This window comes from Amphibalanus amphitrite, unplaced genomic scaffold (genome assembly GCF_019059575.1).
Source record: "Amphibalanus amphitrite isolate SeventyFive unplaced genomic scaffold, NRLGWU_Aamphi_draft 000029F_arrow, whole genome shotgun sequence".
NCBI lineage: Eukaryota > Metazoa > Arthropoda > Thecostraca > Balanomorpha > Balanidae > Amphibalanus > Amphibalanus amphitrite.
In genome coordinates, this window is record NW_024881525.1 from 1,134,843 (window position 1) to 1,162,728 (window position 27,886).

The window sequence follows — 27,886 nt, forward strand, 5'->3', positions numbered from 1 at the left end:
GCCGCCGCCGCCGGCCGCACCACCCGCGCCCGCTCCAGCACAGGTGAGACCCCCGCCGACCGGGGCCCACCCAGCGGGACCCGACAGGACCGGAGGGGGTCGCAGTGGTCACTGAGGGGACGGGAGGGGTGGGAGGGGCAGCGGGTGCGTGTGACCCGCCGGTGGGTGCGCTCGGAAACGGTACCATATGCTGCGAAATGGGCGGGGTGGTGGGCGGCCCACATGCTATCGGGGAGTGATGTGATTGCCTGAGTTGCCACAAAAAAAACTGCAATTTATTGGAACTGGGATAATAGCCTGCAGTATAGTACATGCTCCAGCAATGGTGCTCCGCCCTGCTTTTTAGCTTTACTTTGTCGGTCTTTAGTTTCTCTTGTTTACATTAACTAGGCGGACAATACTGGCTATTTATTTTATGAGCTGTGAACGTCTTGAACGACTTAAATGCGCGATCAGTCCTATAATTCTATCGTAGTCATGTCAACAGACAGAGTAACACACAATGTTTTCGAAGCATCGCTCGGCAACCTGAAAAAGTGGTCTGGAAGAGCTCTAAGGTAATCTCATTAAATACCAGAAACTAGCGAAAGTGCTAGCTAATAGCTTCACCGTTCTTTCCTGGCTCCTGCTATGGACGGTTTTTATGGGTTGGGGTGGGAAGACAGTCGGAATGGACCCTCAAGTGACTTCTCCTGGAATTGGGTACATGGCTACAAACATTGATTGGGCCTCGCTGGCGTCGGTTATTACAGCCACACCTACTATGTACTTACATTCGATCTGCAGTTTGTGGAACACTAGCCGCATCAAATGACCCGACAGCTAACCTGCTGTGCCCGTGGTCACTTCACCTTTCACGACAGCATCACGGATCATAACAGACGTCATTACATCCTCGTTAGTATCAAAAGCGCTAACTAAAGCTGAGTTATACGACACGTCACGCACAGACTTGTGATCAGCTCAGTTGAGCCGGCTCAAAAATCAGCTCAGCTCATGAGCCGGCTCAACATTTTGCCAAATTGTTGAGCTGTGAGCTGAGCCGGCTCAGTAATGCATTGAGCTGAGCTGCTGTCTGAGCTGAGCTGAATGAGCTTGAGCTGAGCTGAGCTGAATGAGCTTGAGCTGAGCTGAGCTGAGCTGAGCTGAGCTGAGCGAGCTGAGCTGAGCTGAGCTGATTGAGCTGAGCTGAGCTGAGCTGATTGAGCTGAGCTGAGCTGAGCGAGCTGAGCTGAGCTGAGCGAGCTGAGCTGAGCTGATTGAGCGAGCTGAGCTGAGCTGATTGAGCTGAGCTGATTTAGCTGAGCTGATTTAGCTGAGCTGAGCTGATCCAGTTCTAATTCTTTTCAGTTCATGCTTGGAAATTAACTCAGGCTTTGATGCTTCAGCTATCAGCTAGCTATCTTTCGTGATCGCACTTAAAAATATCAAAACTCTAAAGAAATCAATAGTAATCACTAATCAAGCTTAATTTCTTTCACCCATATTGCATGGAAATTGGAAGACCAGGGTCATGGCCAATTTACAGGCTAATACAGCCAGTCTCAAGTTTCAAGTCTGACTGCAAAATGAATACCTACCTACTGTCAGGCTTTGATGCTTCGCCTTGACACTCAGGGGCGTCGCCACGGATTTTTGACTGGGGGGGACGGATTGGCTGACTAAAAACCCAAAAGTTAGTTAGTTTAGCGTACAATTTCAGGCCTATGCACTACTTGTAACGCATACACAATACACATGTTCTCATGTTCTCGCGTGGAGGCGTTATTAGTCACACTCTTTTCTACCTGTGCATGAATTGGCGGCGCGAAGCGCCGCGAAAATTGGCAAAAACTCTTGGCAAAACAGTCCCAAAACGCATAAATTTTGCATCCCGCGTAATTAAGTTTGATACCAGGACAGTTAGGGTCTGGTCACCAAGTCCAGCAGCCCTGCCTCTAAAAAATCGTGTGGTCCTCTGTAAACCGCTGTCAACCATAGGTACAGTTTTTTCCAACTTCTGTGCAGTGTAGCTGCAGGACTGCGGGGTCGGAGTCGACTTCGGTCGTAGTCGACGGTTTTGGTCGGATACGGAGTTGGAGTCACCAAAATCGTAACAGACTTCAACTCTGAAGTCAGAGTCAACGTCATCCCCGAGGATGGGTCGAATAAGAGCTGGAGATTCTGTTGGCTGTGGTGATTGTAGGGGTCATGGTAAGACCAATATAGGGGCATACTGAGCATTACGTCCTCCTGGGCTCTCTCAGACCAGGACGAGGTCCTCTCACCCTCAAGCATCAAGCGTTCAAAGGCCATGGTGAGACCTTCTGCTGTCGGATGGCCTCGAACGGGAAGAGGGCCGTTTGAGAGTGAGCTGAAGGTCTTGACTATTACGAATATCCTATGTAAAATGTGTGGTCTCTGCAAGCTGTTGTCCTACTGCACTCTGAGACTTTGGGACAGATCTTCAGCCCTTGTTAAATATGGTCGCCCCTACAACTGGAGCTTTGGCTCCCTATCGACGACCTGGGACGGACAGTCCAGAGCTGCACCTCGTAGGCAATGTTATCTTTTATGTGCCAGGAAACGTTCAAAGAGACAAAAGCATCACATCACATGTTTTTTCACTCCGATGCGGGCCGAGGGATGCCGTGGTCGGAGATGGAGCGGGGACTCCGAGCGTTTTTTTTTTTTTAAGCCGGAGTCGGAATTACCAAAATCATCTACTCCGCAGCCCTGTAAGCAAGGGTACAGTGTCAGCAATTCGCAGATTCAATTTGTATACGAGTAGGTATCCGCAATTTCATCCCAAAACGACAATACACCAATGTCGTGGGTCACTTTTTAAATCATTCATGAGGATATTTTTGCGGGGGACGTCCCCCCCGGATTCCTCGACTGGGGGGGACGCGTCCCCCCCGTCCCCCCCGGTTTCGACGCCCATGTAATGACACTCTGCTCCGCAATGTACAATTCAGCATTCTTCACTTTGTTATTTAAGCAGTTATTTAAATTAATTTTATCAATAAGGGTTCTTACATCTGCATACAATATTTACAATTAGGAATAAGCAAATAAAGTTCCTCTTCGTTGGTTGAATGTGGGCTAAGCAACCATATCCTATTGAAAGTGGGGTGGGGCAGAGGCGCTAACTGGAATTCTCACCTTCTGATGTCCATTATATGGGATAAGCTCCCTTATTCACACGCCGACTATGAATTCTAATAGTGTTGACATTGCCTTGGTTGAGATCAGGGTGGTGTTATAGGTTTCACTGATAACAGCACGCTGCTATCACACGTGTCAAATGGGGTTTCCATGGAGATATAAACAAACTCTTATCTCCAAGTTCCAACACTACCTCAAAATGTAACGTCAGCTCCTGGCAGGGTGCCAATAGCGGATGGCGGCGTGGGCGTGCTGCTCTCGGCCGTGAAACACCGCCTAGTTGAGATGATTCCATGACGTTTTTTTCGTCTAGAAGATTTTCGTCGGACAATTATTCGTCCGCAGTTTTTCGTCCGACTTTTTTCGTCTCGCATTTTTTTTTCGTCTGTACATTTTTTCGTCCGTGCATTTTTTCGTCGGTACATTTTTTCTGAGCGGAAACTGAGCTGAGCTGAATTGAGCGGAAACTGAGCTGAGCTGAACGGGAACTGAGTTGAGCTGAGCTGAGCTGAGCGGAAACTGAGCTGAGCTGAGCTGAGCTGAGCGGAAACTGAGCTGAGCGGAAACTGAGCTGAGCTGAGCTGAGCGGAAACTGAGCTGAGCTGAGCTGACCGGAAACTGAGCTGAGCTGAGCTGAGCGTGAGCGGAGCGCAGCCGGTTTGAGCGGAACGTGAGCTGAGCTGAGCCGCGTTAAACTGAGCGGGAGCTGAGCGGGAGCGGATAAGACGGAGTTGAGCTGAGCGAGCTCACTTTTTTCTTGAGCTGTCACAAGTCTGGTCACGCAAACTAGAACTACACGTTAATATACAATCTTCACATGACAATCAATGCGTGAAATGAAATGACACGACATTCCACTTTCTGAATTCCTGCAAAGGACTAAAAAGATTTACATTCTAATGGATGTCCTGAACGAATACTCTTTATCCTCATGTGTCGTGTGCTGTATGACAATATGGATAGAGTGCAGACAGTAGCACTACTCAGGTATTACGTGACCGTCGGGTCACCCCAGGTGCAGCTCTGGTCACCACCCAGCCGTGCCGTGACGTTTCTCCGAGTGTCACGAGCTCCGTGACCGGCGCGGTCACGGCGGTGACACGGCGCCGCCGCCATGGTGAGCGTGGACTGGGGTCGGTTCGGCCTGAGCTCCGAGCCGGCCGGCCGACCGGCAGCTGCCGAGCCGTCCGCCGGCGACCCGCTGGCCGGCGCCGCCCAGCGAGATGACGAGCTGTTCGCAGAGGAACAGGTGAGACACACTGCAGATACTCTGATGAGATGTGATGAGATGTGTCATATTGCATGCCTAAATCGTTTCGTAAGTCGTTGGGAAGCACTAGCCGACAACCGTGCTATGCCTATGGGTCTTATCGAGTTTGGCGAACTGATATACGGATACGTAATAAATCGCCAAGGGAATCACCGAGCCGAACAAGTTGACACCACTAGGTACAGCCCTCAGCAGACTGCGTGGTAGGTATTCTTTTTTTTTTCGGCGAACCCGATAATAACTCAAAGGCTAGGTATGTTATAAGTCGGTCGGAACTCACTGCAAATAGATGCGCCATGCTCCACTCCTTCGATTGGGTCTATCACTAAACAAAGTATACGCCCTGTGTGGCAACAAAATGCAAAAGTTTATTATGGGGGCAAATATAAACTTTTGGGTTTTGTTGCCGAACTAGATGGAAAATGAATACGGTGATGATGCCAACCTAAGGTGCGGAGTCTAACGCGTCAGTGCTGTTACGATTTCCGATTGACCGATAACATAGTATTCGCGTTATTCTCGTTTTTGTCGAAAAAAAAATACCTACCGCGCACGTTGCAGAGGGCTGTCATCATGAGAATAAATACATCAGGGACCGTTTTTTATGTAACTGAGTATACATATAGCCCAAGCTAAAATTGATTCGAACAGCCTACAAATCAAACAAGTATATGCGCTTCACTGTTTACGTAAGTATACTTTGTCCATATCATTAGTGCTTAAAGGGACCCTCCCACCTTAACATTAGATTTGAGTTGAGATAGCCAAAATGGGGTCCCTGGCTCACAATTACCGGTTTCGGCACTCACAACATCGAGAAATGCCTTAAATCAGAAATATTGAATTTCAAAATTGCAGCATTTTGATTCAGAGGGGCTAATGCTTAGGAATACCCCTCTGAATGTGTGACGTCAGCGCAGATATCTAACGATTTTTAAATGTTTGACTAAAACGTTTTGTAGCACGCGGTGGTATATGCTATTTGCGCGCAACATCTGCCGCAAACGCTGCACTTCTGAAATAAAGTCGCTAGAAACAGTGGAGATCCCAAAAAAGTAAACAAAAGTAAAAGTCTAATATCTTGAAAACCGGTGAACATTTTTCGGTGAAATTTGGTAAATATTCGTTTTCGCTCTTTCTGAACCTAGCGACATCACTTTCATGCCAATTCATAAACTTTTTTGAAGGTGGGAGGGTCCCTTTAATATGCTTTTAATGTTTCGTAACACCGCCTACTGTTTCACCGTGTCCATGAAGTTCATATTTCTAAGCCAAGCATAGCTGACAGAGCGATTTGGTGCCTTTGTCTTAAAAATGATATTTCATTTTTACCTTTTATATTTTGGAGCCTGAAAGGATTTGTCAACTTCAATATTATTTTACGCAAGGAAAAGGACGTGAATGCCGCCTTCTTTCCTATGCAATGTTGATTGCTGATGCGTTGTTAGGGAACACGATATCATATGTCTCTCACGCATTTGCTTTTCCTAGATGCGAACGTAATTGATTCCCCGGGCCATCTGGGTTTCAGAAAGCGCTCTATTTTCTGAGTAAACAAGTCAACATTGATCTAGCTCTAACAAAAACGTGATTGGTGCGACGGTGAGCTAGTGGATGATGATGAAAAATAAACCACCATTCCAACTGAAAATTGCCACTGACGCCATCAAATAGCATAGCCTGCCCGATATCAGTGTGACTTTGCACGAAATCCATTTCCCTGTCAAAACCTCAAAGAACTTTGCTGTATCAACACACGGAACTTGCAGCTTTTTTGGGAAGGGAGGAGACAAAGATTGCCCGGGAGTTGCTGACAGCCAGAAAAGTTGTTGAGCACGCCAAGGGACACGGCCTTTTTTATTCGGAGTTTCAAACATGCTTCGTTAGACCTTTATGGGGATGCGACACTGGCCTTTGGTCCTGACATTCATTACATCCGAGAAGACGTTTTCTTGCCTCGACATTATCTAATCGATATTTCGGACTGGCTGATTTCTGTCCGATCAATCCAGCAACAGCTTGATTCCATGCGAGTGAGTTGGCGTCACATTTCTAACCGAACCACTCCCTTCATTACCTCGTTCTCCGCGCGGCGCCATCGGCAGCCCATCTCTCTGATCACCTCCCTCCGCGCACACAGCGCCACCAGCCGTGGTGGCGGTCCAACTTCTTCGTGTCGTCGCCGGTACTCTTCGGCACCTGGGACGGCGTGTTCACCACCGTCATCGTCAACATCTTCGGCGTGATCGTGCTGCTGCGCTCCGGCTGGATGGTGGCGCAGGCCGGCATCGGCTTCACCTTCCTCATCATCATCGCCTGCGGTCAGTGGTCTGGCTGTGTAGCTGACAGACTCTGACGGAGTCTGTGACACAGTGACAGAGTGTGTGACAGACTCCGACAGAGCCTGTGATAGGCACTGACAGAATGTGTGACAGACTCTGACGGAGTGAGCTGACAGATTCTGGCAGAAGCTGTGACAGACAATGACGGAGCGCCGGCTTTGTCAGCAAATGTTTGCTATCTTGGCGTTTTACAATTCCATGGTGCCAGGATCAAATTCCGGACTAGCTGACTCATGCACACTAGCTGGCTGTTTGATTACTATTGCCGTAATGTTGCGGAATGAATGTGGATCTTAACAGCATTGTAAGAAAAATAAATCGCCAATATTCCTTTAGATCTATCTATTTACTATTACACATAGCAAGCCAAGTATGCAAGTAAGCATCTTCATCAAGTTAGATGACTTTTCCTCCGTCAAACAGGTCCGATAAAAAATGCATACCAATTGCACATAAGACGAAAGGTCCATTAATAAGTGATAACCCCCACGGTGTCACTTTACCAATCACTGGTTTATTGTTATGCGTTCATATAACACAAGAGCATCGAGCTGGCTCCTATACGCTGATAAACATTCATTAGGCTTTCCATAGCACAGGATGCATCTGACGTTGCTGTAATTATTGCTCCACTCTCACAATGTCCGCAGTGTGCGTGGTGCTGACGTCCGTACTTTCTGCGATCGGCATCTGTGAGAGGTGCCCCATGGCCACCGGTGGGGTGTACTCGCTCGTCTCGCAGGTGCTCGGATCCCACCTCGGAACTGCCATCGGCCTGGTCTACTGCTTCGGACAGGTGTGTTCCAGTAAGACGTCTTTGGAGTTTGGAGAGGTATTTGCCAGTCGGGCGTCCTCTGGCCGGTTATCCCATCGGTCAATATCGTACCATGCTGACTAGAATGGGAGTTGTCGAAAGGACACAATTTGATGTAAGTCGGATGTTTGGCATGCTGTGAGTTGTATGTTTGGCGTTGCTGAATGCGAGGTCGGAATCGTAAAAACTGTTGCGGTTCAGTGCCGCGCGGGTTTCGGCGTGAAGCCAGATACATAACCACTTAACCTAAAAATATTTGATTTACTATTGCCTGTAATCTCTCCTAAGGCATTGCCTTCGGCACTGCACTGCTTCGCATTGAGCTGGTTCCGTGTTTTTTACATAATGACGTCACTTTCAGTGACTATGTAATCCCTGGACACTGTGAACTCTGGCCTATTCAAGGCACTGGCCATTTTGAACACTGGACACATCGTGCCCTGGACATTATGAACTCTGGCCATTTTGAACACTGGACACATCGTGCCCTGGACATTATGAACCCTGGCCATTTCGAACACTGGACACATCGTGCCCTGGACATTATGAACCCTGGCCTCTTTGAATATACCCTATCTGCAGCCAGTTGGCCGCATTTGGGCCATGCAATCCCTGGACATTATGAACTCTGGCCCATTTAAGGCACTGGCCATTTCGACACTGGGCATAACGTACCCTGGACATTATGAACCCTGGCCAGAATGAATGCTCCCCGTCCGGCCTCCGATCGATAAGGCGTTGTGCGGCACAGTCTAACTTCAGGCGTCTACCATTGCTGCCATCTAGCGACAGCGCTGGGAACTATGTAACCGAATGCTCCGCGTCAATTGGCAAGTTCCCTGCGAGCTAATCAACTATTGACGTGGGGCATTCGGTTACATAGTTCCCAGCGCTGTCACTAGATGGCAGCAGTGATAGACGCCTGAAGTTAGACTGTGCCGCACAACGCCTTGTCGATCGGAGGCAGGACCCGCGCGGCACTGAACCGCAACAGATTTTACGATTCCGACCTCGCATTCAGCAACGTCAAACATACGGCTCACAGCATGCTAAACATTCGACCTGCATCAAATTGTGTCCTTTCAACAACTGTGTGTGTCCTTCGCTGAGGGAGAGAAGGCACCGTAAAAAACGATTTGTAGCTTTCCAGCCGCTACAAAACGCTCCCGCCTCCCGACGGGGATGGCCCGGGGCTGAGTGGTAGGCAATTGTCTAAATTTACACCAAGCCAAGATAACATACCAACCGGTGCACCGTATCGAAGTCAGTCAACGGAAGGGTCAAGGGGTCATGGCCAAACTGTTTCCAAACGCTAACCCTGCAACCAGCTCCGATCCCACTACGGGTATGAAACATTAACGTCCACATTTGCCTTTAGCGGCTGCATTAGCTGTAATTGCCAACAGTACCATGTCCATCCGGCAGGCGGTGGGGTGCGCACTGTGCGCCGCAGCCTTCGGCGAGTCCATGTCCGAGCTGGTGAACACGCCGCAGAATCCGTGGGTCGAGCGCTCCGTGGGCGTCACCCTGATCGCCCTGCTGACTGCCATCAACATCGCCGGCGTCAAGTGGGTCATCAAGGTGCAGTTTGTGCTGCTGGCCCTGCTGGCGCTAGCCGTGCTCGACTTTCTGTTTGGCTCGCTGGTCGGCGACCCCCTGGCAGGTGAGACTTCTGCGCCCGGTGGGGGGAGGAGGTGTGTTGGCTGTGATATGTGATGTGCTAGGGATGTATCCTTGTCACATGGTTGAAAGGCGCGGGTGAATACGGGGGATATGCGAAAGTAGGGCCATTTGTTATCAGTCTTGACGAAAGTAATCTAAATGACTCAACAGTTTCGTTTCCGGAAATGGACCACTTTCGCAGTTCATACAACTTGTGATCTATGTCAGCAACTCTTTAATCAGATTTTGGCTTGGTGAAATAGCGGCAGAGGCCTGTGTATTCTGCTAAGCCAGGGTCCCAAGATTCTCAGCAAACGATCGTCTGAAATCAATTCGTGGTTCTGCTTCATAGCACGGCGATATCATTTGTGCTTCTATGAACTGATATTGTCTCATTGAAGCGGCGCCAGAGTTGCAACATTCCTAGAAGACCGTTTGTGCGAGTTGAACCGTTCCGACGGAAGTAGCGGGCACGCTGTCCTAACACACTGCTGCAAATGCCACGGCCGCCGCGCGTTTCCGACAAACTCTATCAATATTTCAGTACACACATTCATAAAGGTCAAGGAGAGTTCGGGCTTCTCGCCAATGCATCTCCAAAGTGGAGCGTAACTACCATTGCTGCTGATGCACTCTCTGTTGACCTTTTCCCGTACCGCAAGCCCTTTCGTGCCCGAGCCGGTATCTAACCAGACAAAATGCCAGCACGAAGTGTAGCGGACCTCCCCGTTTGTCGGGATGTCAGCGGTTCGCGTGTCAGGTGGCTCTATGGCTGTGCGGCGTGACCCCATAGCTGATCCATCCCGTGAGGGGCTTACCCCATGTCTCATCCAGTTTGCTTTGGTTTTCGGATGACCCCATGCTTGACGCGACCAATATAGGAGATCCCCCACAGGACTTCCTGACCAGATCATCCTACGTTTCGAGGAAGCTTTTATGATCCCAGGTCTGACCTCACCCTATGTTTCGGCCCCAACCTCATCACGCACACTGGTTGTCTGTCAGGTGAGGGGTACGTCGGCTGGAGCATGGAGAACCTGCGGAACAACACGTCTCCACGCTACACCGAGGGCAACAACTGGTTCAGCGCGTTCGGCGTCTTCTTCCCCAGCCTGACAGGCATCATGGCCGGCATCAACATGTCGGGTGACCTGCGCAACCCACGTCAGGACATCCCCCGCGGCACGCTGGCGGCTCTGGGAGCAAGGTCGGTCAGGGGGACGGAAAATGGGTGGTCCATATAGTCCTTCTTGATTCTTCAACTTACTCACCTAGATATGTGTGAATAAGGAACATGCGTCGCGTCGCATGTTCGCGACGTATGTTCTACGAACGCGTTTGCAGAATGACGATCAAGCCAGCCTTGTGAGATAGTCAATAAAGGAATGTCATTAGATGTTTTTCTATCATTTGTGGCTCACGACGTCCTAATAATCGTTTACTTGACTTTCACAGGAATACCTAAACGTCTCCAATATTTAATTCGTGTTATTCGTATCGTTCAAACACGGGCAAAGATGCATACAGGAACAAAAGTTACACAGGCACAGATATTTTAGCCACATATGTTCAACAGTTGAATAGCTTCGTGTCATTACGCAAAAGGATATGAGCGATCGATATTAATACCAGTCGAACCAATTTGAAGAAGTAGAATCGCAATGGAACGTGTTTCACATGATCACAATGACAATCGATTGAAAAATATCACGACTTTCCGTGAGGCATTGACCGACCCTGAACGTTTTTTCAGCACCGTGCTGTACATGCTGTTTGCCTTTGTGTTGGCTGCTACCTGTACCAGGGAGGCCCTTCTCACCGATTACATTATTGCTGAGCGCGTAGCGGCCACAGGTGAGGACTAACTGATAAAATGCCTTATCGATAACTGCCATCAATAGCTTGCGAGATTTTGCTTTTTGAACTTACAATCTTACTTAATAAATTATAAGTTGTCTGTCCATCCGTCAGCCTTATGTGTCTTCTTGCGCCGGAACGGCGCCGCGTATCGACGTGAAATTTACTGGGCACAAACTTTGGGTGGGGCGGACCATCGTATCAAAAAATGGGCGCAATCGGACCACGGGTGCCGCGTCAGCGCGTGCATCTCTGCCGCAGGCTGGCCGAGGCCGGCGTCGAGCAGAGAGCACGCGCTTTAGGCTCAGTTGTTCGCTTAAAAAGCTGAGTGAAAAGCATCAGAGCCGGGAGGTCGTTGACCTTTGACAACGAAGGCCGACACAAGGCACCGCTCGCCAAGAAGATTCGCCAGTAAATACAATTAATTTGTTTTTGCAATATCTCAGCCGTTTCTGGGCCGATTTAGCTGAAACTTGGACTGCCGGTGGTAGTGTAGTGTAGTGTAGGGTAGGATAGGGTAGGGTAGGGTAGGGTAGGGTAGGGTAGGGTAGGGTAGGGTAGGGTAGGGACTAGGGGTAGGGTTGGGTGGGGTAGGGTAGGGTAGGGTAGGGTAGGGTAGGGTAGGGTAGTGTAGGGGTAGGGGTAGGGGTAGGGTAGGGTAGTGTAGGGGTAGGGTAGGGTAGGGTAGGGTTGGGTAGTGTAAGGGTAGGGTAGGGTAGGGGTAGGGTAGTGTAGGGGTAGGGGTAGGGTAGGGTAGGGTAGGGTAGGGTAGTGTAAGGGTAGGGTAGGGTAGGGTAGGATATGATAGGGTAGGGTAGGGTAGAGTAGGGACTAGGGGTAGGGTTGGGTAGGGTAGGGTAGGGGTAGGGGTAGGGTAGGGTAGGGTAGGGGTAGGGTAGGGTAGGGGTAGGGTAGTGCAGGGTTAGGGGTAGGGTAGGTTAGGGTAGGGTAGGGTAGTGTAAGGGTAGGGTAGGGCACGGGTAGGGTAGGGTAGGGTAGGGTAGGGTAGGGTGTAGGGTAGGGTAGGGTAGGGTAGGGTAGGTTAGGGTAGTGTAAGGGTAGGGTAGGGTATGGTAGGGTAGGGTAGGGTTGAATTGAGTAACATCCTAACTTACAAAGGGCTCGAACAACTCGCATGCATCACCATCATACTTTACAGTTCAATCAAAAGCAGTTACCCAGTTCTTCACAAATAATACCAATAAAAATGCAAGTTTCTACACCCAAACTAATGCATCCGTTAATCATACATATCGAAACATACAGTTATCGCGTAAACCTGTACCTCTAGTTAGTTTTTTTTTTTTGTTCATTTGCTGAGGTATCACGTAATGTCTGTCAAAGCTGCTCACTCTGGTTGGCTGGTCACAGGTGTGCTCCTGTTGTTGGGCCTCTACATTTCGTCTTCCTCTTCATGTCTTTCAACACTTTACGGCACTCCACGGGTTCTCAAGAGCATTGCAAATGAGAACATCATTCGCTGCCTGAAGCCGTTGAGCAAAGTGGTAAGGAGCGCTAACCAGGCATTTCATTCAAATATAACGGATGCGAATAATGGAAGGATTACGAATTTCAATTTTGTTCACACGCCGGCTGAATGCAGTTAATATAAATAATTTTCAGGCCAATTCAGGCTTTACAAGTGAAGCCTTTATCATTTCAATCTAGCTACCATGTCATTGTAGGTATTCTAGCCGCCACTTTCGTTCATCATTCATCTTCATGGAATCCTCATACCACACGCGAACGCCACCAAATTGCCGCTGCATTTAGCATCTCATGCATAATTAGCCCAGCCGAATCCACATTGACCGCGTTCTCTCTCCGGTTTTCGCAGAGCGGTGCCAACCAGGTGCCGGTGTACTCCCTAATCGCAGTGTCCACCGGGACGCTGGTGTTCATCCTGATCGGCCAGATCAATCGGCTAGCTCCGATCGTCACCCTGCCCTTCCTCATGACGTACGCCGGCATCGACTACGCCTACTTCGCGCTGGCGCACGCCTACGACATCCAGGAGCAGCAGAGCCACGCCAGACAGTCAGTGACTGAGCGCTATGTGCAGCAGTCCCCACCAGACGAGGTGGACGGTGGGAACACACTGGCGGATCCAGGGGGAGAGGGCGATCACCCCCCCCCCCCGTCGGTGGTGTCGGAAAACGAAAAATGCGGTGTTTCGAGAGTAAAAAGAAAACAAAACACTTTTTACGTAAGGTTTGTTTTAAACTGCTCAGCTGTGCGTGAGGAATCAAATCCGATGATTTTTTATATTAGAGACTTTTTTGGGGGTATGCCCCCCTGCAGCGCTCAAGACCGCCGTTCCATGGATCCGCCAGTGTGGGGACACATTTATTTTGACGCTTAGACAAGATGCTACGGTAAAGGTTATCTAGGGAAGGGTGATAGTAATAAAAAAGGAAATGAAATGCCTGATTTTGATTGGTAATAATTGGGTAGCACTAAATCATCGGAGATGGGATGCTGTGAAGAGGGCCTGGATTGGCAAAGTTTTACGCATTATGAGAGGACTGTTTATCTTGTTACCTACAAATTCCTGATATTATAGCGGGATTCCATTCGGGGAACCATATCAACTCATAACTGACAAGTGGTTAGTCAGCGAAATTTCACAGCTTTCCCGTCAAACTTCGGGCGCTGTTGAGAAGTTTGTTGGCGAAACTCATTTCATTTTAACAGCTCTGACCGTGATTGGACTCTGAAATACGTGCGCTGGGTACGCGGGGTCGCGGGATTCGTGTGCTTGGACCTTACCGGTAACCAGACGGTGTTTTACAGGACTCATCAGCTGGGCTCGCCTGTGTTCGACGCCTCTGGCAAGGGCAGCTCGGCTTACGGAGCCGTGGATAAAGTCAGCAAGCAGAGCAAGAGCGCAATGCGGTCCTCGGTACGTCCAACCAATGAGAGTAATGCATTATCTTGAGGAACTTCAGGTTACTTTTTCACTTCATGTTTATCATGTATCTAATGTTTTGCACGAAGATGGCCGTATTTCGTTATGCGGCGATTCTCTTTCCGAGGGCGGTAATACGAGCACCTGTTTTCAACGGCGGCAATTTTTTTGCCATATGATGGTTGAAAAATAATTGAATTTGTTGTCTATAACTCTTATACCATGCCCAATAACTTTTTATTCTTTACTTTGTGTTTAGTAAGGTGCTTTTAATCCTTTTCATAGCCAGTAGGATGTAGCGCCAAATGACACCCATCAGCGCCATCTCCTCCTCTCCCTGGGCAGAGCCCACGGACCGGAGCCGGAATAATCTGCATTCGATTTGCATGTTTTGAATTCAGCGTCCCACGACGATTAGGCTGATCGATGGCCATCTCTATGTGTTGACTTTGTGCTCGTTTCAGTGGGAGTCTACGAACACAGGTAGCCTGCCGTCCTCGCCAGAGGAAGACTCGAGCTCCCACAGCGTGAAGCAAGTGACCACTGGTACGTATAAATCATCTAACGGGTGTCTACTAATTAATGAGAAAAAGTTTAAAGGCTCGGGTATTTTGTAACTTAGATAATCGAAAATTCGCATGCTTATGCATCCTTCTATTGGTCATCAAATACCTTCAGCGCAGCACACTGAGCACACCATGTTCCACGTCACGCCGCACGCGCCACCCGACCCCCTTGATCAAACGTCGCGGCACCTCCGCGTCAAACGAGACCGATAAGTCCCGCCTTCCCGTCTTCAGATGTCGGTCCAAAGCTACAGTCTTGTCCCCTGGATATATTTCTTTCTTGACAAAGCCTCACAAGTATTCAATCGGTCACAGCTGCGACACGCAGGGTGGATTGTCTTATCGGGTGCACGTCAGAATAGCTAGTGACATTTGAGCTAGTGACTTTTGAGCTAGTACAAAACAGCTAGTGCCTCAAAACAGCTAGTGACAAAACAGCTAGCGTCAAAATAGCTAGTGAAGCAAAATAGCTAGTGTTTAAAAACAGCTAGTGACAAAACAGCTAGCGTCAAAGTAGCTAGTGAAGCAAAAGAGCTAGTGCCTCGAAACAGCTAGTGACGAAATAGCTATCGTCAAAACAGCTATTTCGTCGGACCTCTGTTCCCTTCCCATTCACTTCGCTTCGAAAATGTAAGATATCTGTGACTGTAAATATGCATTTCCCGCGATATGCCACCTCAAACATTCAAAGTGATGTTGAAACCTACTCCCTGAATGAATTCTTTTTTGCTAATAATGCCTTCCCTGTAGCGTCTCAGTAGAGTGACTAATCTGGCATTCATGTCTCTGCATATATTTTCTTTTGTTTTTGAACATCCTGGCCACTTTTGAATTTCACAAGATCAGATGCTTGAAGATTTTGTTCTTTTTGGATGGCGGTAAAAAATCTCATTAAAGAGATTTTTAGGATGAATCAAACATGCCTTGAATTCCCCGGTGCCACGCTTCTAATTTGTGTTTGTCCTTAGTGATCCCGTCCTCTGTCCTCCTTCTAACATTCCAAATAATGTTGTCAAACAACGGTCCTCTTCTGCTCCTACCCGTCGGGACTCGTCGTCGGGAAAGAATCTAATGACTCGTCGGGAAAGAATCTATAGACGCGTTTACATAGGGTTTGTTGCAAGCTTATATCTCCGTCCGTGATGTTGCAAAAGATGCCAATGGTGCTTAACAATTTACAAAATGATCCCCTCTAAATATCTGAAGGCCACTGCAACGAAATTATCGCCAAATTAACGAGCTAGAGCCTCGTCAAATATGCTATGTAAACCGGGTTTATGATAGCTGCTCGCACTTGTACGCATCAGCTATTTTGCTTCATTAGTTATTTCGACGCTAGCGATTTTGTCACTAGCTATAATGAAGCACTAGCTGTTTTGCTCTACTAGCCATATTGACGCTAGCTGTTTTGTCACTAGCTGATTTGATGCACTAGCTGTTTTGCATTACTAGCTAATTTAGCGTTAGCTGTTTTGTCACTAGCTGTTTTGAAGCACTAGCTCTTTTGTACCTACTAGCTCAAAAGTCACTAGCTCAATAGTCACTAGCTGTTTTGACGTGGACCCGTCTTATCGATCTTTCATGGGTACGCCGACCCCCTCCAACATTGCGATGGTTTTAATTGCATTAGCACGTGCTCGGCGATCGGTGGTACGAGTAACCTTCATATACCAATTTTCTTTTGGCGCGACTCGGTCTCGACTCCTTTCACGCCCTCTGTCGATCAGCGTCCTGCATAGGGTCAGTACCGTGATTTCCCGCTGAAAGACGAGACGGACTGATGAAAGGAGGAGACAATGGGTTGGGAGGGAAGATAATGTAATAGTGGGGGAGTGGGGAGGAGGTGGGGAAAGATGTTCCCTCTGTGATGGTTTGTCAGCAAAGGGAAGGGTGCAGTTCGTGGGGCGCCGCCGCCTGTAGTCACTTCCACGTCAGTGCAATGTCTGGCCGACCGCTAGGTGTCACTGGGTGTTTCATATGAGTCATGGGTTCACACGATGCCGCCGCCGAGATACGTACGGGCGTTTGCGGCGTCGATGTGTGTATGGCTGTGGGCCTCGCCGTTCTAATGAATCTTACAGTCTCATCCGATCCAGTAAGGTGCCATTAGCACGTGCTCGGCGATCGGTGGTACGAGTAACCTTCATATACCAATTTTCTTTTGGCGCGACTCGGTCTCGACTCCTTTCACGCCCTCTGTCGATCAGCGTCCTGCATAGGGTCAGTACCGTGATTTCCCGCTGAAAGACGCCAAAGAAATTGCCAAATGTATGGGAAAATTAGGCCGTAGAGGTCGCGATCGCCGGGACACCACGCAGGTACCCGGCCGGGGTGAGCGGCGGGTACCTCGGCTGACCGCGGAGGCTGTCGGAGGGAAGTAGGCGGGTCAAGACGACCTTGGCCACCGACATACCGAGGAGCGCGCAGCGAGCGCGCGAAGTGCGGTGGCACTGACGGGGGGCAGTTTCAGGCCACGGGGAGGAGGGGGCTGGCAGGAGGTGGAGGGGATGGTGCCGAAAGTAAGGAAACCGACCGTTCCGGTGGGAAGGCAGCGACGTCGAGGGGTGAGGGATAATGACGTCCGAGACCGCTTGTGGCCGCGCGGTGATGCGACGGCGGAGCTAGAGGAGCACTCGGAGCTGCCGGTGGTGTCTTGGCTTGCCCAGTCGGTGGTGTCCGGGCTGCTGCTGCAGCTTCGAGCGCGGCGCCCGCGAGACGGCTGTCGGGAACGCTGTGACGAGCCGAGTAGACCCAGCTCGGGGAACGGTATCGCGCATGGTGCAGATGGGACAGACACGGGCGAGGCAGGCTGTTGACACGCCACACGGCGGCGGCCGGTCGGGACATCATCGTTCATTCTGCGCGGGCCGGTGCGGGCGCCGCAGCGGCTCTGAAGGTTAGTCGGTAATCCTGTTTCGGCGTTGAGAGAAGGAATGGCGGCTGATTTCACCGCCGCTGCCGCAGCGGCACGGGGACCTGTAAGTCGCCCCTGACGTTAGTCGAATGAATAGGTGACTCATCGGTAGTCGGTGCTGGGGGGAGGCTGGCCCAGTTCTGCGGTCCACTTAGTCCAGCAGAGCCCCCGGCGGCAACCGGCTGGTGGGCTCGAGAAAGTGGACCGTTTGACGACCCGGTGAGTATGGGTTCCAGCAGTTAGTAAGGGAGACGTGACAGACAGCGGACAGGTATGGTATGGTCAGCGGACCGGTGACAGTGGGCGCTGCTCCACATCCAGCCAGCGGGCCGTGGAAGTGGGACGGTCAGCGGACCGTTGAGTGTCACTGCCAGCGGGCAGAGGAGGGCGCTTCCAGCCAGCGGGCCGTGGAAGTGGGACGGTCAGCGGACCGTTGAGTGTCACTGCCAGCGGGCAGAGGAGGGCACTTCCAGCCAGCGGGCCGTGGAAGTGGGACGGTCAGCGGACCGTTGAGTGTCACTGCCAGCGGGCAGAGGAAGGGGCTTCCAGCCAGCGGGCCGTGGAAGTGGGACGGTCAGCGGACCGTTGAGTGTCACTGCCAGCGGGCAGAGGAGGCCACTTCCAGCCAGCGGGCCGTGGAAGTGGGACGGTCAGCGGACCGTTGAGTGTCACTGCCAGCGGGCAGAGGGCGCTTCCAGGCAGCGGGCCGTGGAAGTGGGACGGTCAGCGGACCGTTGAGTGTCACTGCCAGCGGGCAGAGGAGGGGGCTTCCAGCCAGCGGGCCGTGGAAGTGGGACGGTCAGCGGACCGTTGAGTGTCACTGCCAGCGGGCAGAGGAGGGCGCTTCCAGCCAGCGGGCCGTGGAAGTGGGACGGTCAGCGGACCGTTGAGTGTCACTGCCAGCGGGCAGAGGAGGGGGCTTCCAGCCAGCGGGCCGTGGAAGTGGGACGGTCAGCGGACCGTTGAGTGTCACTGCCAGCGGGCAAAAGAGGGGGCTTCCAGCCAGCGGGCCGTGGAAGTGGGACGGTCAGCGGACCGTTGAGTGTCACTGCCAGCGGGCAGAGGAGGGCGCTTCCAGCCAGCGGGCCGTGGAAGTGGGACGGTCAGCGGACCGTTGAGTGTCACTGCCAGCGGGCAGAGGAGGGCGCTTCCAGCCAGTGGGCCGTGGAAGTGGGACGGTCAGCGGACCGTTGAGTGTCACTGCCAGCGGGCAGAGGAGGGCACTTCCAGCCAGCGGGCCGTGGAAGTGGGACGGTCAGCGGACCGTTGAGTGTCACTGCCAGCGGGCAGAGGAGGGGGCGTCCAGCCAGCGGGCCGTGGAAGTGGGACGGTCAGCGGACCGTTGATTGTCACTGCCAGCGGGCAGAGGAGGCCACTTCCAGCCAGCGGGCCGTGGAAGTGGGACGGTCAGCGGACCGGTGAGTGTCACTGTCAGCGGGCAGAGGAGAGCGCTTCCAGCCAGCGGGCCGTGGAAGTAGGACGGTCAGCGGACCGTTGAGTGTCACCGTCAGCGGGCAGAGGTCGCATCCAGCCAGCGGGCCGGGGAAGTGGGACGGTCAGCGTACCGTTGAGTGTTACCGCCAGCGGGCAGAGGAGGGTGTTTCCAGCCAGGGGCCGGGGAAGTGGACGGTCAGCGGACCGTTGAGTGTCACTGCCAGCGGGCAGAGGAGGGCGCTTCCAGCCAGCGGGCCGTGGAAGGGCGACGGTCAGCGGACCGGTGAGTGTCACTGTGTATGGACTTGGGTGCCGGCTGGCGGCCTGCTGTGTGCACTGACATCTGTGCACACCCCTGCCGCGGCCCTGCGTGGACGCTGACCTCTGTGCACGCTCGGCACCTCGGGCACACGGTGGCCGATCGCGACCGGCCGGTGAGCCGCTCCTGTCAGTCGGTGCCGGGACCGAATACAGGCTGCGTCGATGGACAAGTCTCTCAGTACCATACACCACCTGACATTGCCGCACGGCCGCTGCCGGACATGAGGTGTGCATCCTTGGCCGAAGTCTCCAGAGCCAAGCAAATTCTCTCAGCGGTGCTGACTTCACGGGATCCAGTGCTGTCCTGAGTGAAGCGTCTTGTCCAAAAGGGGTGGCCGGCCACTCAGTACGGACTCGGAACCGTCTGCATTGCTGGTAAACGGCTGGAATTGTCCGTATGCTGCGGCGTGCTCATGTGGGGTCACCGAGTCGTTATTTCGAGCAGGGCACGTAAAGCGATCTTGGCCGAGCTCCACGTGGCGCAACCTGGAGTACGTCGCATGAAGGCTCTAGCAAGAGGCTGCGTCTGGTGGCCGCTCAAGGACAAGGTCATCGAGCGTGTCGGGAGCCTGTGTCGGGCATGCCAGAAGAGCAGGCCAGCACCTGATCGCGCTGCCATCCGCATGTAGCCCTGGCCGGATCGTGCCTGGTCACGGATACACATCGACTTTGCCGAGCCCACGAAAGGAAAGTACGGGATGGTCGTGGTAGACGCTTATTCTAAGTGGATTGAGGCAGAGTGCTGCACCACTGTCAGCTCCAAGTCGACGATTACTAGGCTGGGAAATGTGTTCCCGATGGGGATTACCAGACACGGTTGTGACTGACAACGCCACATCATTCACCTCATCCGAGTTTCAATGTTTTATGCAGGGAAATGGCAGACATCACAGGACGAAAGAACCTCGCCACAGCCAAGGCAACAGACTGGCTGAGCATGCTGTGCGTGATGTCAAGCTTGCCTTGCAGAGGTCTGACGACGACTGGGAAGATGCTTTGTCTGTTTGGCTGCGCTGTCAGAATATCACACCTCACAGCACGACCTCAGTTTATCCCTCAGAGCTCATGGTGGGACGCAGCATCCGGAGCCGGCTGGATCTCTTCACCCGGACATGCGGAAGGGAGTGACTGAGCATCAGGTGAAACAGAAGGAATTCAGGACAGCAAGGTAAGATCTGAAAGAAGATTTGGTGTGTCATATCTCGTGTTTTTTTTTCAGAAACTGCGGTGTTGGGTCGCCATGGGCTGCTGGAGTGGTCGTTGGTGTCGACGGGCCAGTATCGTACGCGATCGAGCTAGAGGACGGCAGGATATGGCGACGGCATACTGATCAGTTGAGACGTACGAGTAGACTAAACGGAAACACGGTTACAGAACCTCCTGCGATGACTGCTGTTTTAGCCGAGACCGTGGCCGAACCAGGAGTGCGGCTGCAGAGGAGCCGACGCCGCCGACCCAGCTGCACGCGCCTCTGCTCAGGATGTCGAGCTCCGCCTCCCAGCGACCGCCGACCTGCTTAACCGGACTCGATCCTGCCGCACGGCGGCTGCCGGTGGAAACTTCTGTGACTGGGCACGCAGGTGCCATTAGCGAAGGCGCCTGCGCCATCAGGCGATGATTGTGTCGAAGTGGCGGTGCCCCCCGATAGCGGCGGGCTGACGGCTGCGAAACAGTTAACGTCCGTACCGGCGGAGTCTGGTGCTAGCGAAGCTGGTGATCGCCGGTTGGGCCGATTGTGGAAACAAACTGATTTTGTTTTTACATAGTTGTGTGTTGGGGTGCGGCGCAATGGCTCATTTTCTTCGGGAAGGGCAGTGTAGGGACTTGGTGCCGGCTGGCGGCCTGTCTGTGTGCACTGACATCTGTGCACACCCTTGACGCGTCCCTGCGTGGACGCTGACCGCTGTGCACGTCCGGCGCCTCGGGCACACGGTGGACGATCGCAACCGGCCGGTGAGTCGCGCCGGTCATTCGGTGCCAGGACTTAAAACAGGCTGTGTCGATGGACAAGTTTCTCAGTACCTTACTCACTGCCAGCGGATAGATGAGTTCAGTGGGAGTGCGACACTGCGACGGTCACCGGACCGGTGAGAGGCAGATAGGCGCGAGGTCCAGTGTAGGTGTGACGGTCAGTTGACATGCTCGTGGCGGCAATGCAGCATGCAGTCATTCTAGCACCCACAGAGTGGCATACGGCCAGCAGTGACCTGACTCCAGCCCAGATGGCCCGCTGCAGACCCGGTGCAAGACGACCCCCGATCAGCTACGGACCTGCGGTCCGGGCGCCGGGCCAAAGGCCGCTACGCCACGGTCACGGTCAGCTGACGTCATGGCGGATGAGTCACCCGGGCCGCCTCACGGCGCAGTGACGGTTACGTGACACGCCCGCGCCTGCGCCGCTGGCGGCCACGTGGCTACCAGCAGTTGCTGTCGCTGCCGCCGCGGCGCCACCAGCGCTGGAGGTGTCCACACCTACCGCTGACGTCACGATCACGCGATCGCTGGGCAGAGGTCACACGATTGCTGATCGCTCCCGCCAAGATGGCGTCAGGGTGGCTTGGCCTTGGGTGCACAGAGACATTAGGTCATGCACGTGGACAGGTCTATGAACACAACAAGATGCGAGGCTAGCAGTCTGGTGGCAGCATAAATCGTAACTCCCCGAAATGGGGCACGAGCATAACTGCGTATACGGTCGGTGATACTGTCGGCCGTTGGAGAGCTCTGGCCTGAACAATAATGGCCGACGTGCAGCCCTGTCCTAGGGCCAGTCGGTCGTGGCGGCCAGTAGGGCGGCAGCGGAAATGCAGGATACGACCCACCTTATTTGCGCTTAGTGGCAATCTGCAATCGTCGGCAGGCAGCACAAAGATGTTCCCTCTGTGATGATTTGTCAGCAAAGGGAAGGGTGCAGTTCGTGGGGCGCCGCCGCCTGTAGTCACTTCCACGTCAGTGCAATGTCTGGCCGACCGCTAGGTGTCACTGGGTGTTTCATATGAGTCATGGGTTCACACGATGCCGCCGCCGAGTACGTACGGGCGTTTGCGGCGTCGATGTGTGTATGGCTGTGGGCCTCGCCGTTCTAATGAATCTTACAGTCTCATCCGATCCAGTAAGGTGCCATAATGGACGAAAACTAGGTCAAATCAGAGTGCATGTTGCCATTTGGGTAGTATTCGTCTTTTTTACCTTGGTGCCCTAAAAGATAAGAAATCAACGCGTTTATTTGCTGTCCCCCGCACTATAGAACATCCTCCCAATGATAACTCATTTTGGACACATGACTGGCAGCACCTCCCCTTCCGGAGAGACCGTTTAGCCGCATCAGTAAGCTGGAAACCGGTAAGGAGACGTGTCCACAGGTTGCAGTTGTATCGCCCCTCACTGGACCATACAAACTGGCAATATATGACATATCTGTTCCTGGGTAAGTCAAACAGCTCTCGTCGCCCATTATCATATCAATGCGTTCTCACCAGTTGACAGCTTGCCCCTGATTAGCCGACGCAAACGCTGTTATTCTCTGCGTTGCTGCGCTTGAGTGACCTCAGGCGCCTGTATGCACCTCCGGTACTCAATTGCACATTTTCTACAGCAAAAATTACGACATAATAGTGGCAAATATAGTGGCGTCACACCAGCAGGCACATTGACACCCCTCACCTTGCCCTTCGCACCCCATCGAAGGGGACCTTGTTTCTGTAGCGAAACTCGCAGAGTTGCAGCCACTTCAAACCTTTTCCAGCATGCTGAGCGTTTCCTCTTATCTCAAATATCATAACCCTCGCGGGCCCGGGGGGGGGGCGTTTTTCGCCCCCCCTGGCGAATATTTGCGATAACTCCCGAACGCTTAGGGATAGGAAGGCGAAACTTTCAGTACCTTTTCTCCCATCAATTTGACATCTTCTGAAGTAAAAAAATTGGACCTAGCCCCCTTGATGACGTCACAAGGTCCATTTTTCTAGACCCCTGCACGGCAAACTTCGGCGTCACAGACGCAAACTTCAAATAGCTGCTAAAAATAGAGTTTTAGAGATAAAGACAAATTACGAGCACGGCTGTGTAGCGTTTGACCTAGAGAAAAATACAAAAATAGTTTTGGTGACCTGAGGTCAGATGTCAGGTCAACGACCCCGAAATGTGGTTTTAGTTTTTCGCAAATAACTTCGACAAAAATGGTCCTAGAGCTGCGGCAATGGTACCATCGCATTCGCCTTGTCAAGCCGCGTCGAATGATATATATTTTGTTCGGAAAAGGTCAAGTTTCATGTTGACCTCATGTGACCTCGAATGACCTCTGGTTGACCTTGACACATGAAAGGTCGTTTATGATGGATTTGTACCCGCTGATCACGAATCTGGCATCTATTTTCCTCTAAGCCTTCATTTAGAGCTTCCGGATGGCAAAATTGTCTTATTTATTATTACTAACTTGAATCACTGAAATAGCCTCTACCAGGGATACTCTTCTGTGACCTTGACCTTTGAGCAGCCTTGCATCGCAAGATGAACCACAAATAGGGAACTGATAAGCCTCAAAACATTTCAAAACATCTTGGAAGTTAGCACGCAAGATGTGCGAAAAAGTGCCAAGTTTGAGGTCAATTTTGAGCGTGACCTTGACCTTGACCTTTGATTTGGAGCACATTTTCAGAATCCTCAGATTCTCTTCTTTCGTTTGACACCCAATTTTGCCGGTTTGATGCAGCCTGCCGTCCTCTAGAAGGCTTACTTTGAGATCACTACACATGTGCCGGTTTTGGCCTTTGACCTTGACCTCTGACCTTGAAAATTGACCTGAGGTCAAAAATTTTAGGTGCATTAGAATCGTCTCGTAAGGACCTTTCGTTTGGTATCGCTTTTGTTTCCGTAGCTCCCTTATTTACGGAGTTAGACAGGGGGGGCGAAAAACGCCCCCCCCCGGGCTGCGGTGGTTGGGATTACCCCCCGGGCCCGGCCAGGATAAGCATGCTATTGGCACTTGGCTAAAAACCTTTAACTTGCACTTGGAGAGCCATAAGTGCCATTTCCGTTGTAGAAAGGTAATTTTTCTTAAAATTGGCGAAGATTGCTTAGAACCGTTGTTTGCTTAACGTTCTCATGGCGACTGACCATGGTATTTAAAGTTTTCGTTTTGCCTGATTGACATTCGCAACAGACATGTCTTTCAGCATGTGAGATATGCAGATTATGTATTACCTTTAAAGGTTCGTATTTACTACCTGAACTTTTTCTCATTAATTAGTAGACACCCGTTACACCACCCCTCCGGTCTCTGCCTATTAGTGAGACAATTATTTCCCGGTCAAAGATAAATACATCCCAGTCTCGGCCCTAAACACAGCTATGCTCATATTATTTCTAATGCATAGCTTACTGTTCATCGAGTGCTCAAGCATTCTATCCACCAACGAAAGAAATTTGTTTATGACATTTATTCTCACTAAGTCGCTCCGAGTGCCTTCCTCTTCCCCTTTCGCTCGGCAGAGACGGCGGCGCCGGTACCGGACCCTTCGGCTGCCGTCCGCACGCTGCTCGCTGAACAGGAGGGGATCCTTCTCCAGCCGCCCAGCTGGTACTCGCGATTCTGCAACAGATGGGTCTCTCTGATCGGAGTGAGTGCAAATGACCGCACGGGACATACATGCTTACTAAAAGAAAGTGGGCATCAAGGTAATGAGGACGTAACTCCACACGAAATACTTCGAGTCGAAGAGTTCGAGTCGTATTTACAAAACATCTACAGCGTGTCGTAATCAAGTCGAAATTTGAGTCAAAACACGGGATGATTTTGTCTGCTGTCGGTGCTGTGGGTGCTGCTCTCAGATGCTGCTGAAGCTGGTGATGCTGCTGCTAGTGCTGAACCTGGTGATGATTCATTCCGCTGACGGCGCTGTGGGTGCTGCTCACAGATGCTGCTGAAGCTGGTGATGATGCTGCTGGTGAACTGGCTGTACTGCCTGCTGACGGTGCTGGCCGTGCTGCTGATCTGGCTGTACGCGCGTCATGCCAGTCCCGGTTGCCCGGCCGCGCTGGCTGACTCGTTCTCCTTCGGCGAGTGGATCAAAAACCTGCTAGCCATCGCGCTGGGACGGTGAGTGACGCTCGAACAGACATCAGGGTCAGGGGAGTCGACCAATCTGTGACGGGTCGTGATGCTAGCGACTTACTGACATGAGAATGGGATACGGTTGATTGTATTTTAGGAATAGTTAATACTAGCAGTCTTTTTCTACCGGTCTCATCTTATGGTGCTGGAAGTCTTACATTTATTTTTGCACACGCTAACAAGTGAGGTTAACATTTTAAAAAGTGACTAGTGATCATGACGTCGACCAAATCCCAAATCCCAGATGTTTTTATCAGCAGTTAACTAGTCGTCATTTATTTATTTCGGTAATCTCGCTAACGCGTCGTGCCGTCTGCGGCAGGCGGCGCGTAGCCACTCAGTACGACAGGATGGTGGTTACTCCGATGGCACCGGGGGTGAACGTTCAGCAGACTCAGGTGACAGAGGAGAACGAGGACTTCGAGCACCGCTCCCGCTACCACCAGTCCACCGTCCAGCCCTCCAAACCGCTGCTGGCCGATGACTGAGGGAAAGGTATCCTCCGTTCAGCCCTCCAAACCGCTGCTGGCCGATGACTGAGGGAAAGGTATCATCTGAGAGGCCCTCCAAACCGCTGTTGGCAGATGACTGAGGGAAATTCAGCCCTCCAAACCGCTGTAGGCAGATGACTGAGGGAAAGGTATTCTCTGAGCTGCTCTTCATCCGCTGTTACGCTGGTTAACGACTGAAGAAAGAGGCCGCATGGTGCGCTAGGGTGCTGCCAACGCATGGCGTATGTCTATGTGTTAAAATAATTTCGTCCGAGCTGATAGGCAATGGCTGCAACGCCATGATTACGTCAATGAGCAATGACGAGAAATCACATCCAACGCTTGCTACGCCCTTCCGTCGAGCAGCCATGTCGATGTCGCTGAGCCAATCGGCGGTGAAGTCATCTGAAACTCTGTGTCGTAAAAAGTCGACAGACGCTGCTGTTCTGGCTCACTAGTCACTGTCCAAAGAACACTCTGCTTCTCGTAACTGTGTGAGGGAGGGAATATCGTGCGAGATTGTCTGCAAGTGGTCAGTTTCTCTGATTCAAAAGCCGTGACTGAATACGACAAGCCCGGATCGCAGTACTTCGCTTCGACAGTTGCTTGCATATGTCTGACAGCTACATATAGGCGGTGCATGCGCTGAAACTGACTGGTCCTGTGTGGTTTGTATCATCTGATTGTATTGATTTGTGTGCTGCTCTGGCGCCTAAGCTGTGAAAATCAGCGTTCAATGCTGTCTCGTTTGTCGACTTGCGTGAGAAAGCCGACAACAAGTTTGTGTCTGTGTTATAGAAGGCGGCATTTACCGGAGTGAATAATATGAGCCATGTGTTAGTTTATTGCAGACATAATCTTCTCAACGTAAGGGTGTATGAAGGACTTGCTTCAAGGAACGTAACTGCAATGCCAATATTAATGAGTGATTTGTAAGGTATTCGGAAGCACGGTAATGAAATCGCAAGAATTATTTTTGCATCATGCAAAACGAAATGCTCAGGAGAACAGTTATCTTTACACAAGAGATCCCTATTCCCCATATTCACACTTAATGCGGTAAATGTATTGCATGCAAAGTATACATGCAGCGAGTGATGTTTAGTGTGCACTGTAAATCATGTTAGATGTTTGATGTACGTATATGTGCACATGCTATGTGTGCCATTGTATTGAGTGTTACTTGCACAAATCATGCAGAATGCACCTTCAGCCGGTTGTTAGCCGAAAGCTATAGTCTGTGTTGTGATACAAAAAAAATACCTTGAAAAACATTCGGGCATATGCATAAAAGCTGGGACCATCGTTACCATTTGGCCATCGACCATATGCTGGCGATAAAGATAAAAGTGTTATTAAATAATAACTCGCTATAACCACAACTCCACCGGTTAGGGGGCTCTACCGAATCGACCTCTACCGAATCGACTATTCCCGACTCCACAGTAGCGGACTGGGCTACGTTCTCAAATAATCTCAGCGTAACGAATTATTTCATTGCGTAACAATCTGCCTCAGCTGACGGTGACTATCTGTTTTATATGTCCTCAACTCATGCCTTTTCGTGTGACTGTTCTAAGCTGATGCCATGCTACCTCAGGGTCTTATTTGTTCTTTCAACCACCTAGCACTTTTCCAAATAAATGTCCATTCCTGGCCTATGTGCTATCCTCAATTCCAGGGTTAACCGACTGATCTCATAATGGTGCTAACAAGCGAACACCTGCTTGATGTTCAATTCGTTTAAGTGTTTTGTTTTAGCTGAAGTGTTTATACGAGGCGCAATGTGCGGTTGAGCTTATGTGTATCGTCCGAGCACGTCACGAAGTTATGCTGACAGCCCTCTATATGTTGTATGTATGTATATCTATAGCGTAGACTATGCTATGTCTATACCAAATAAATGTGACCCTATTTTCACGTGTTGTTTTAGCTCGCGCCAGGACGACGTGATCAGGTCGTAACACACTGAGGTGTGTGGGTGGTGTGGGGGGAGGAGTTTTAAGTCGCCATGTAACATGCTTCCTGGACCACATAGATGCACAAACGGT

General features: G+C 51.2%; 1 protein-coding gene across 1 annotated transcript; it reads left to right on the forward strand.

The window, feature by feature from the left end:
- On the forward strand, positions 1–27,752 carry LOC122365802 (solute carrier family 12 member 8-like). Its single transcript, XM_043337345.1, has 14 exons — positions 1–43; positions 4,163–4,396; positions 6,558–6,738; positions 7,410–7,555; positions 8,999–9,236; positions 10,241–10,442; positions 10,989–11,089; positions 12,464–12,597; positions 12,930–13,129; positions 13,886–13,994; positions 14,465–14,546; positions 24,723–24,850; positions 25,148–25,329; positions 25,667–27,752. The coding sequence occupies exons 2-14, from the start codon at positions 4,262–4,264 to the stop codon at positions 25,830–25,832; spliced, it is 2,004 nt and encodes a 667-aa protein (XP_043193280.1). The 5' UTR covers positions 1–43; positions 4,163–4,261; the 3' UTR covers positions 25,833–27,752.
- Positions 27,753–27,886: the final 134 nt, after the last annotated feature.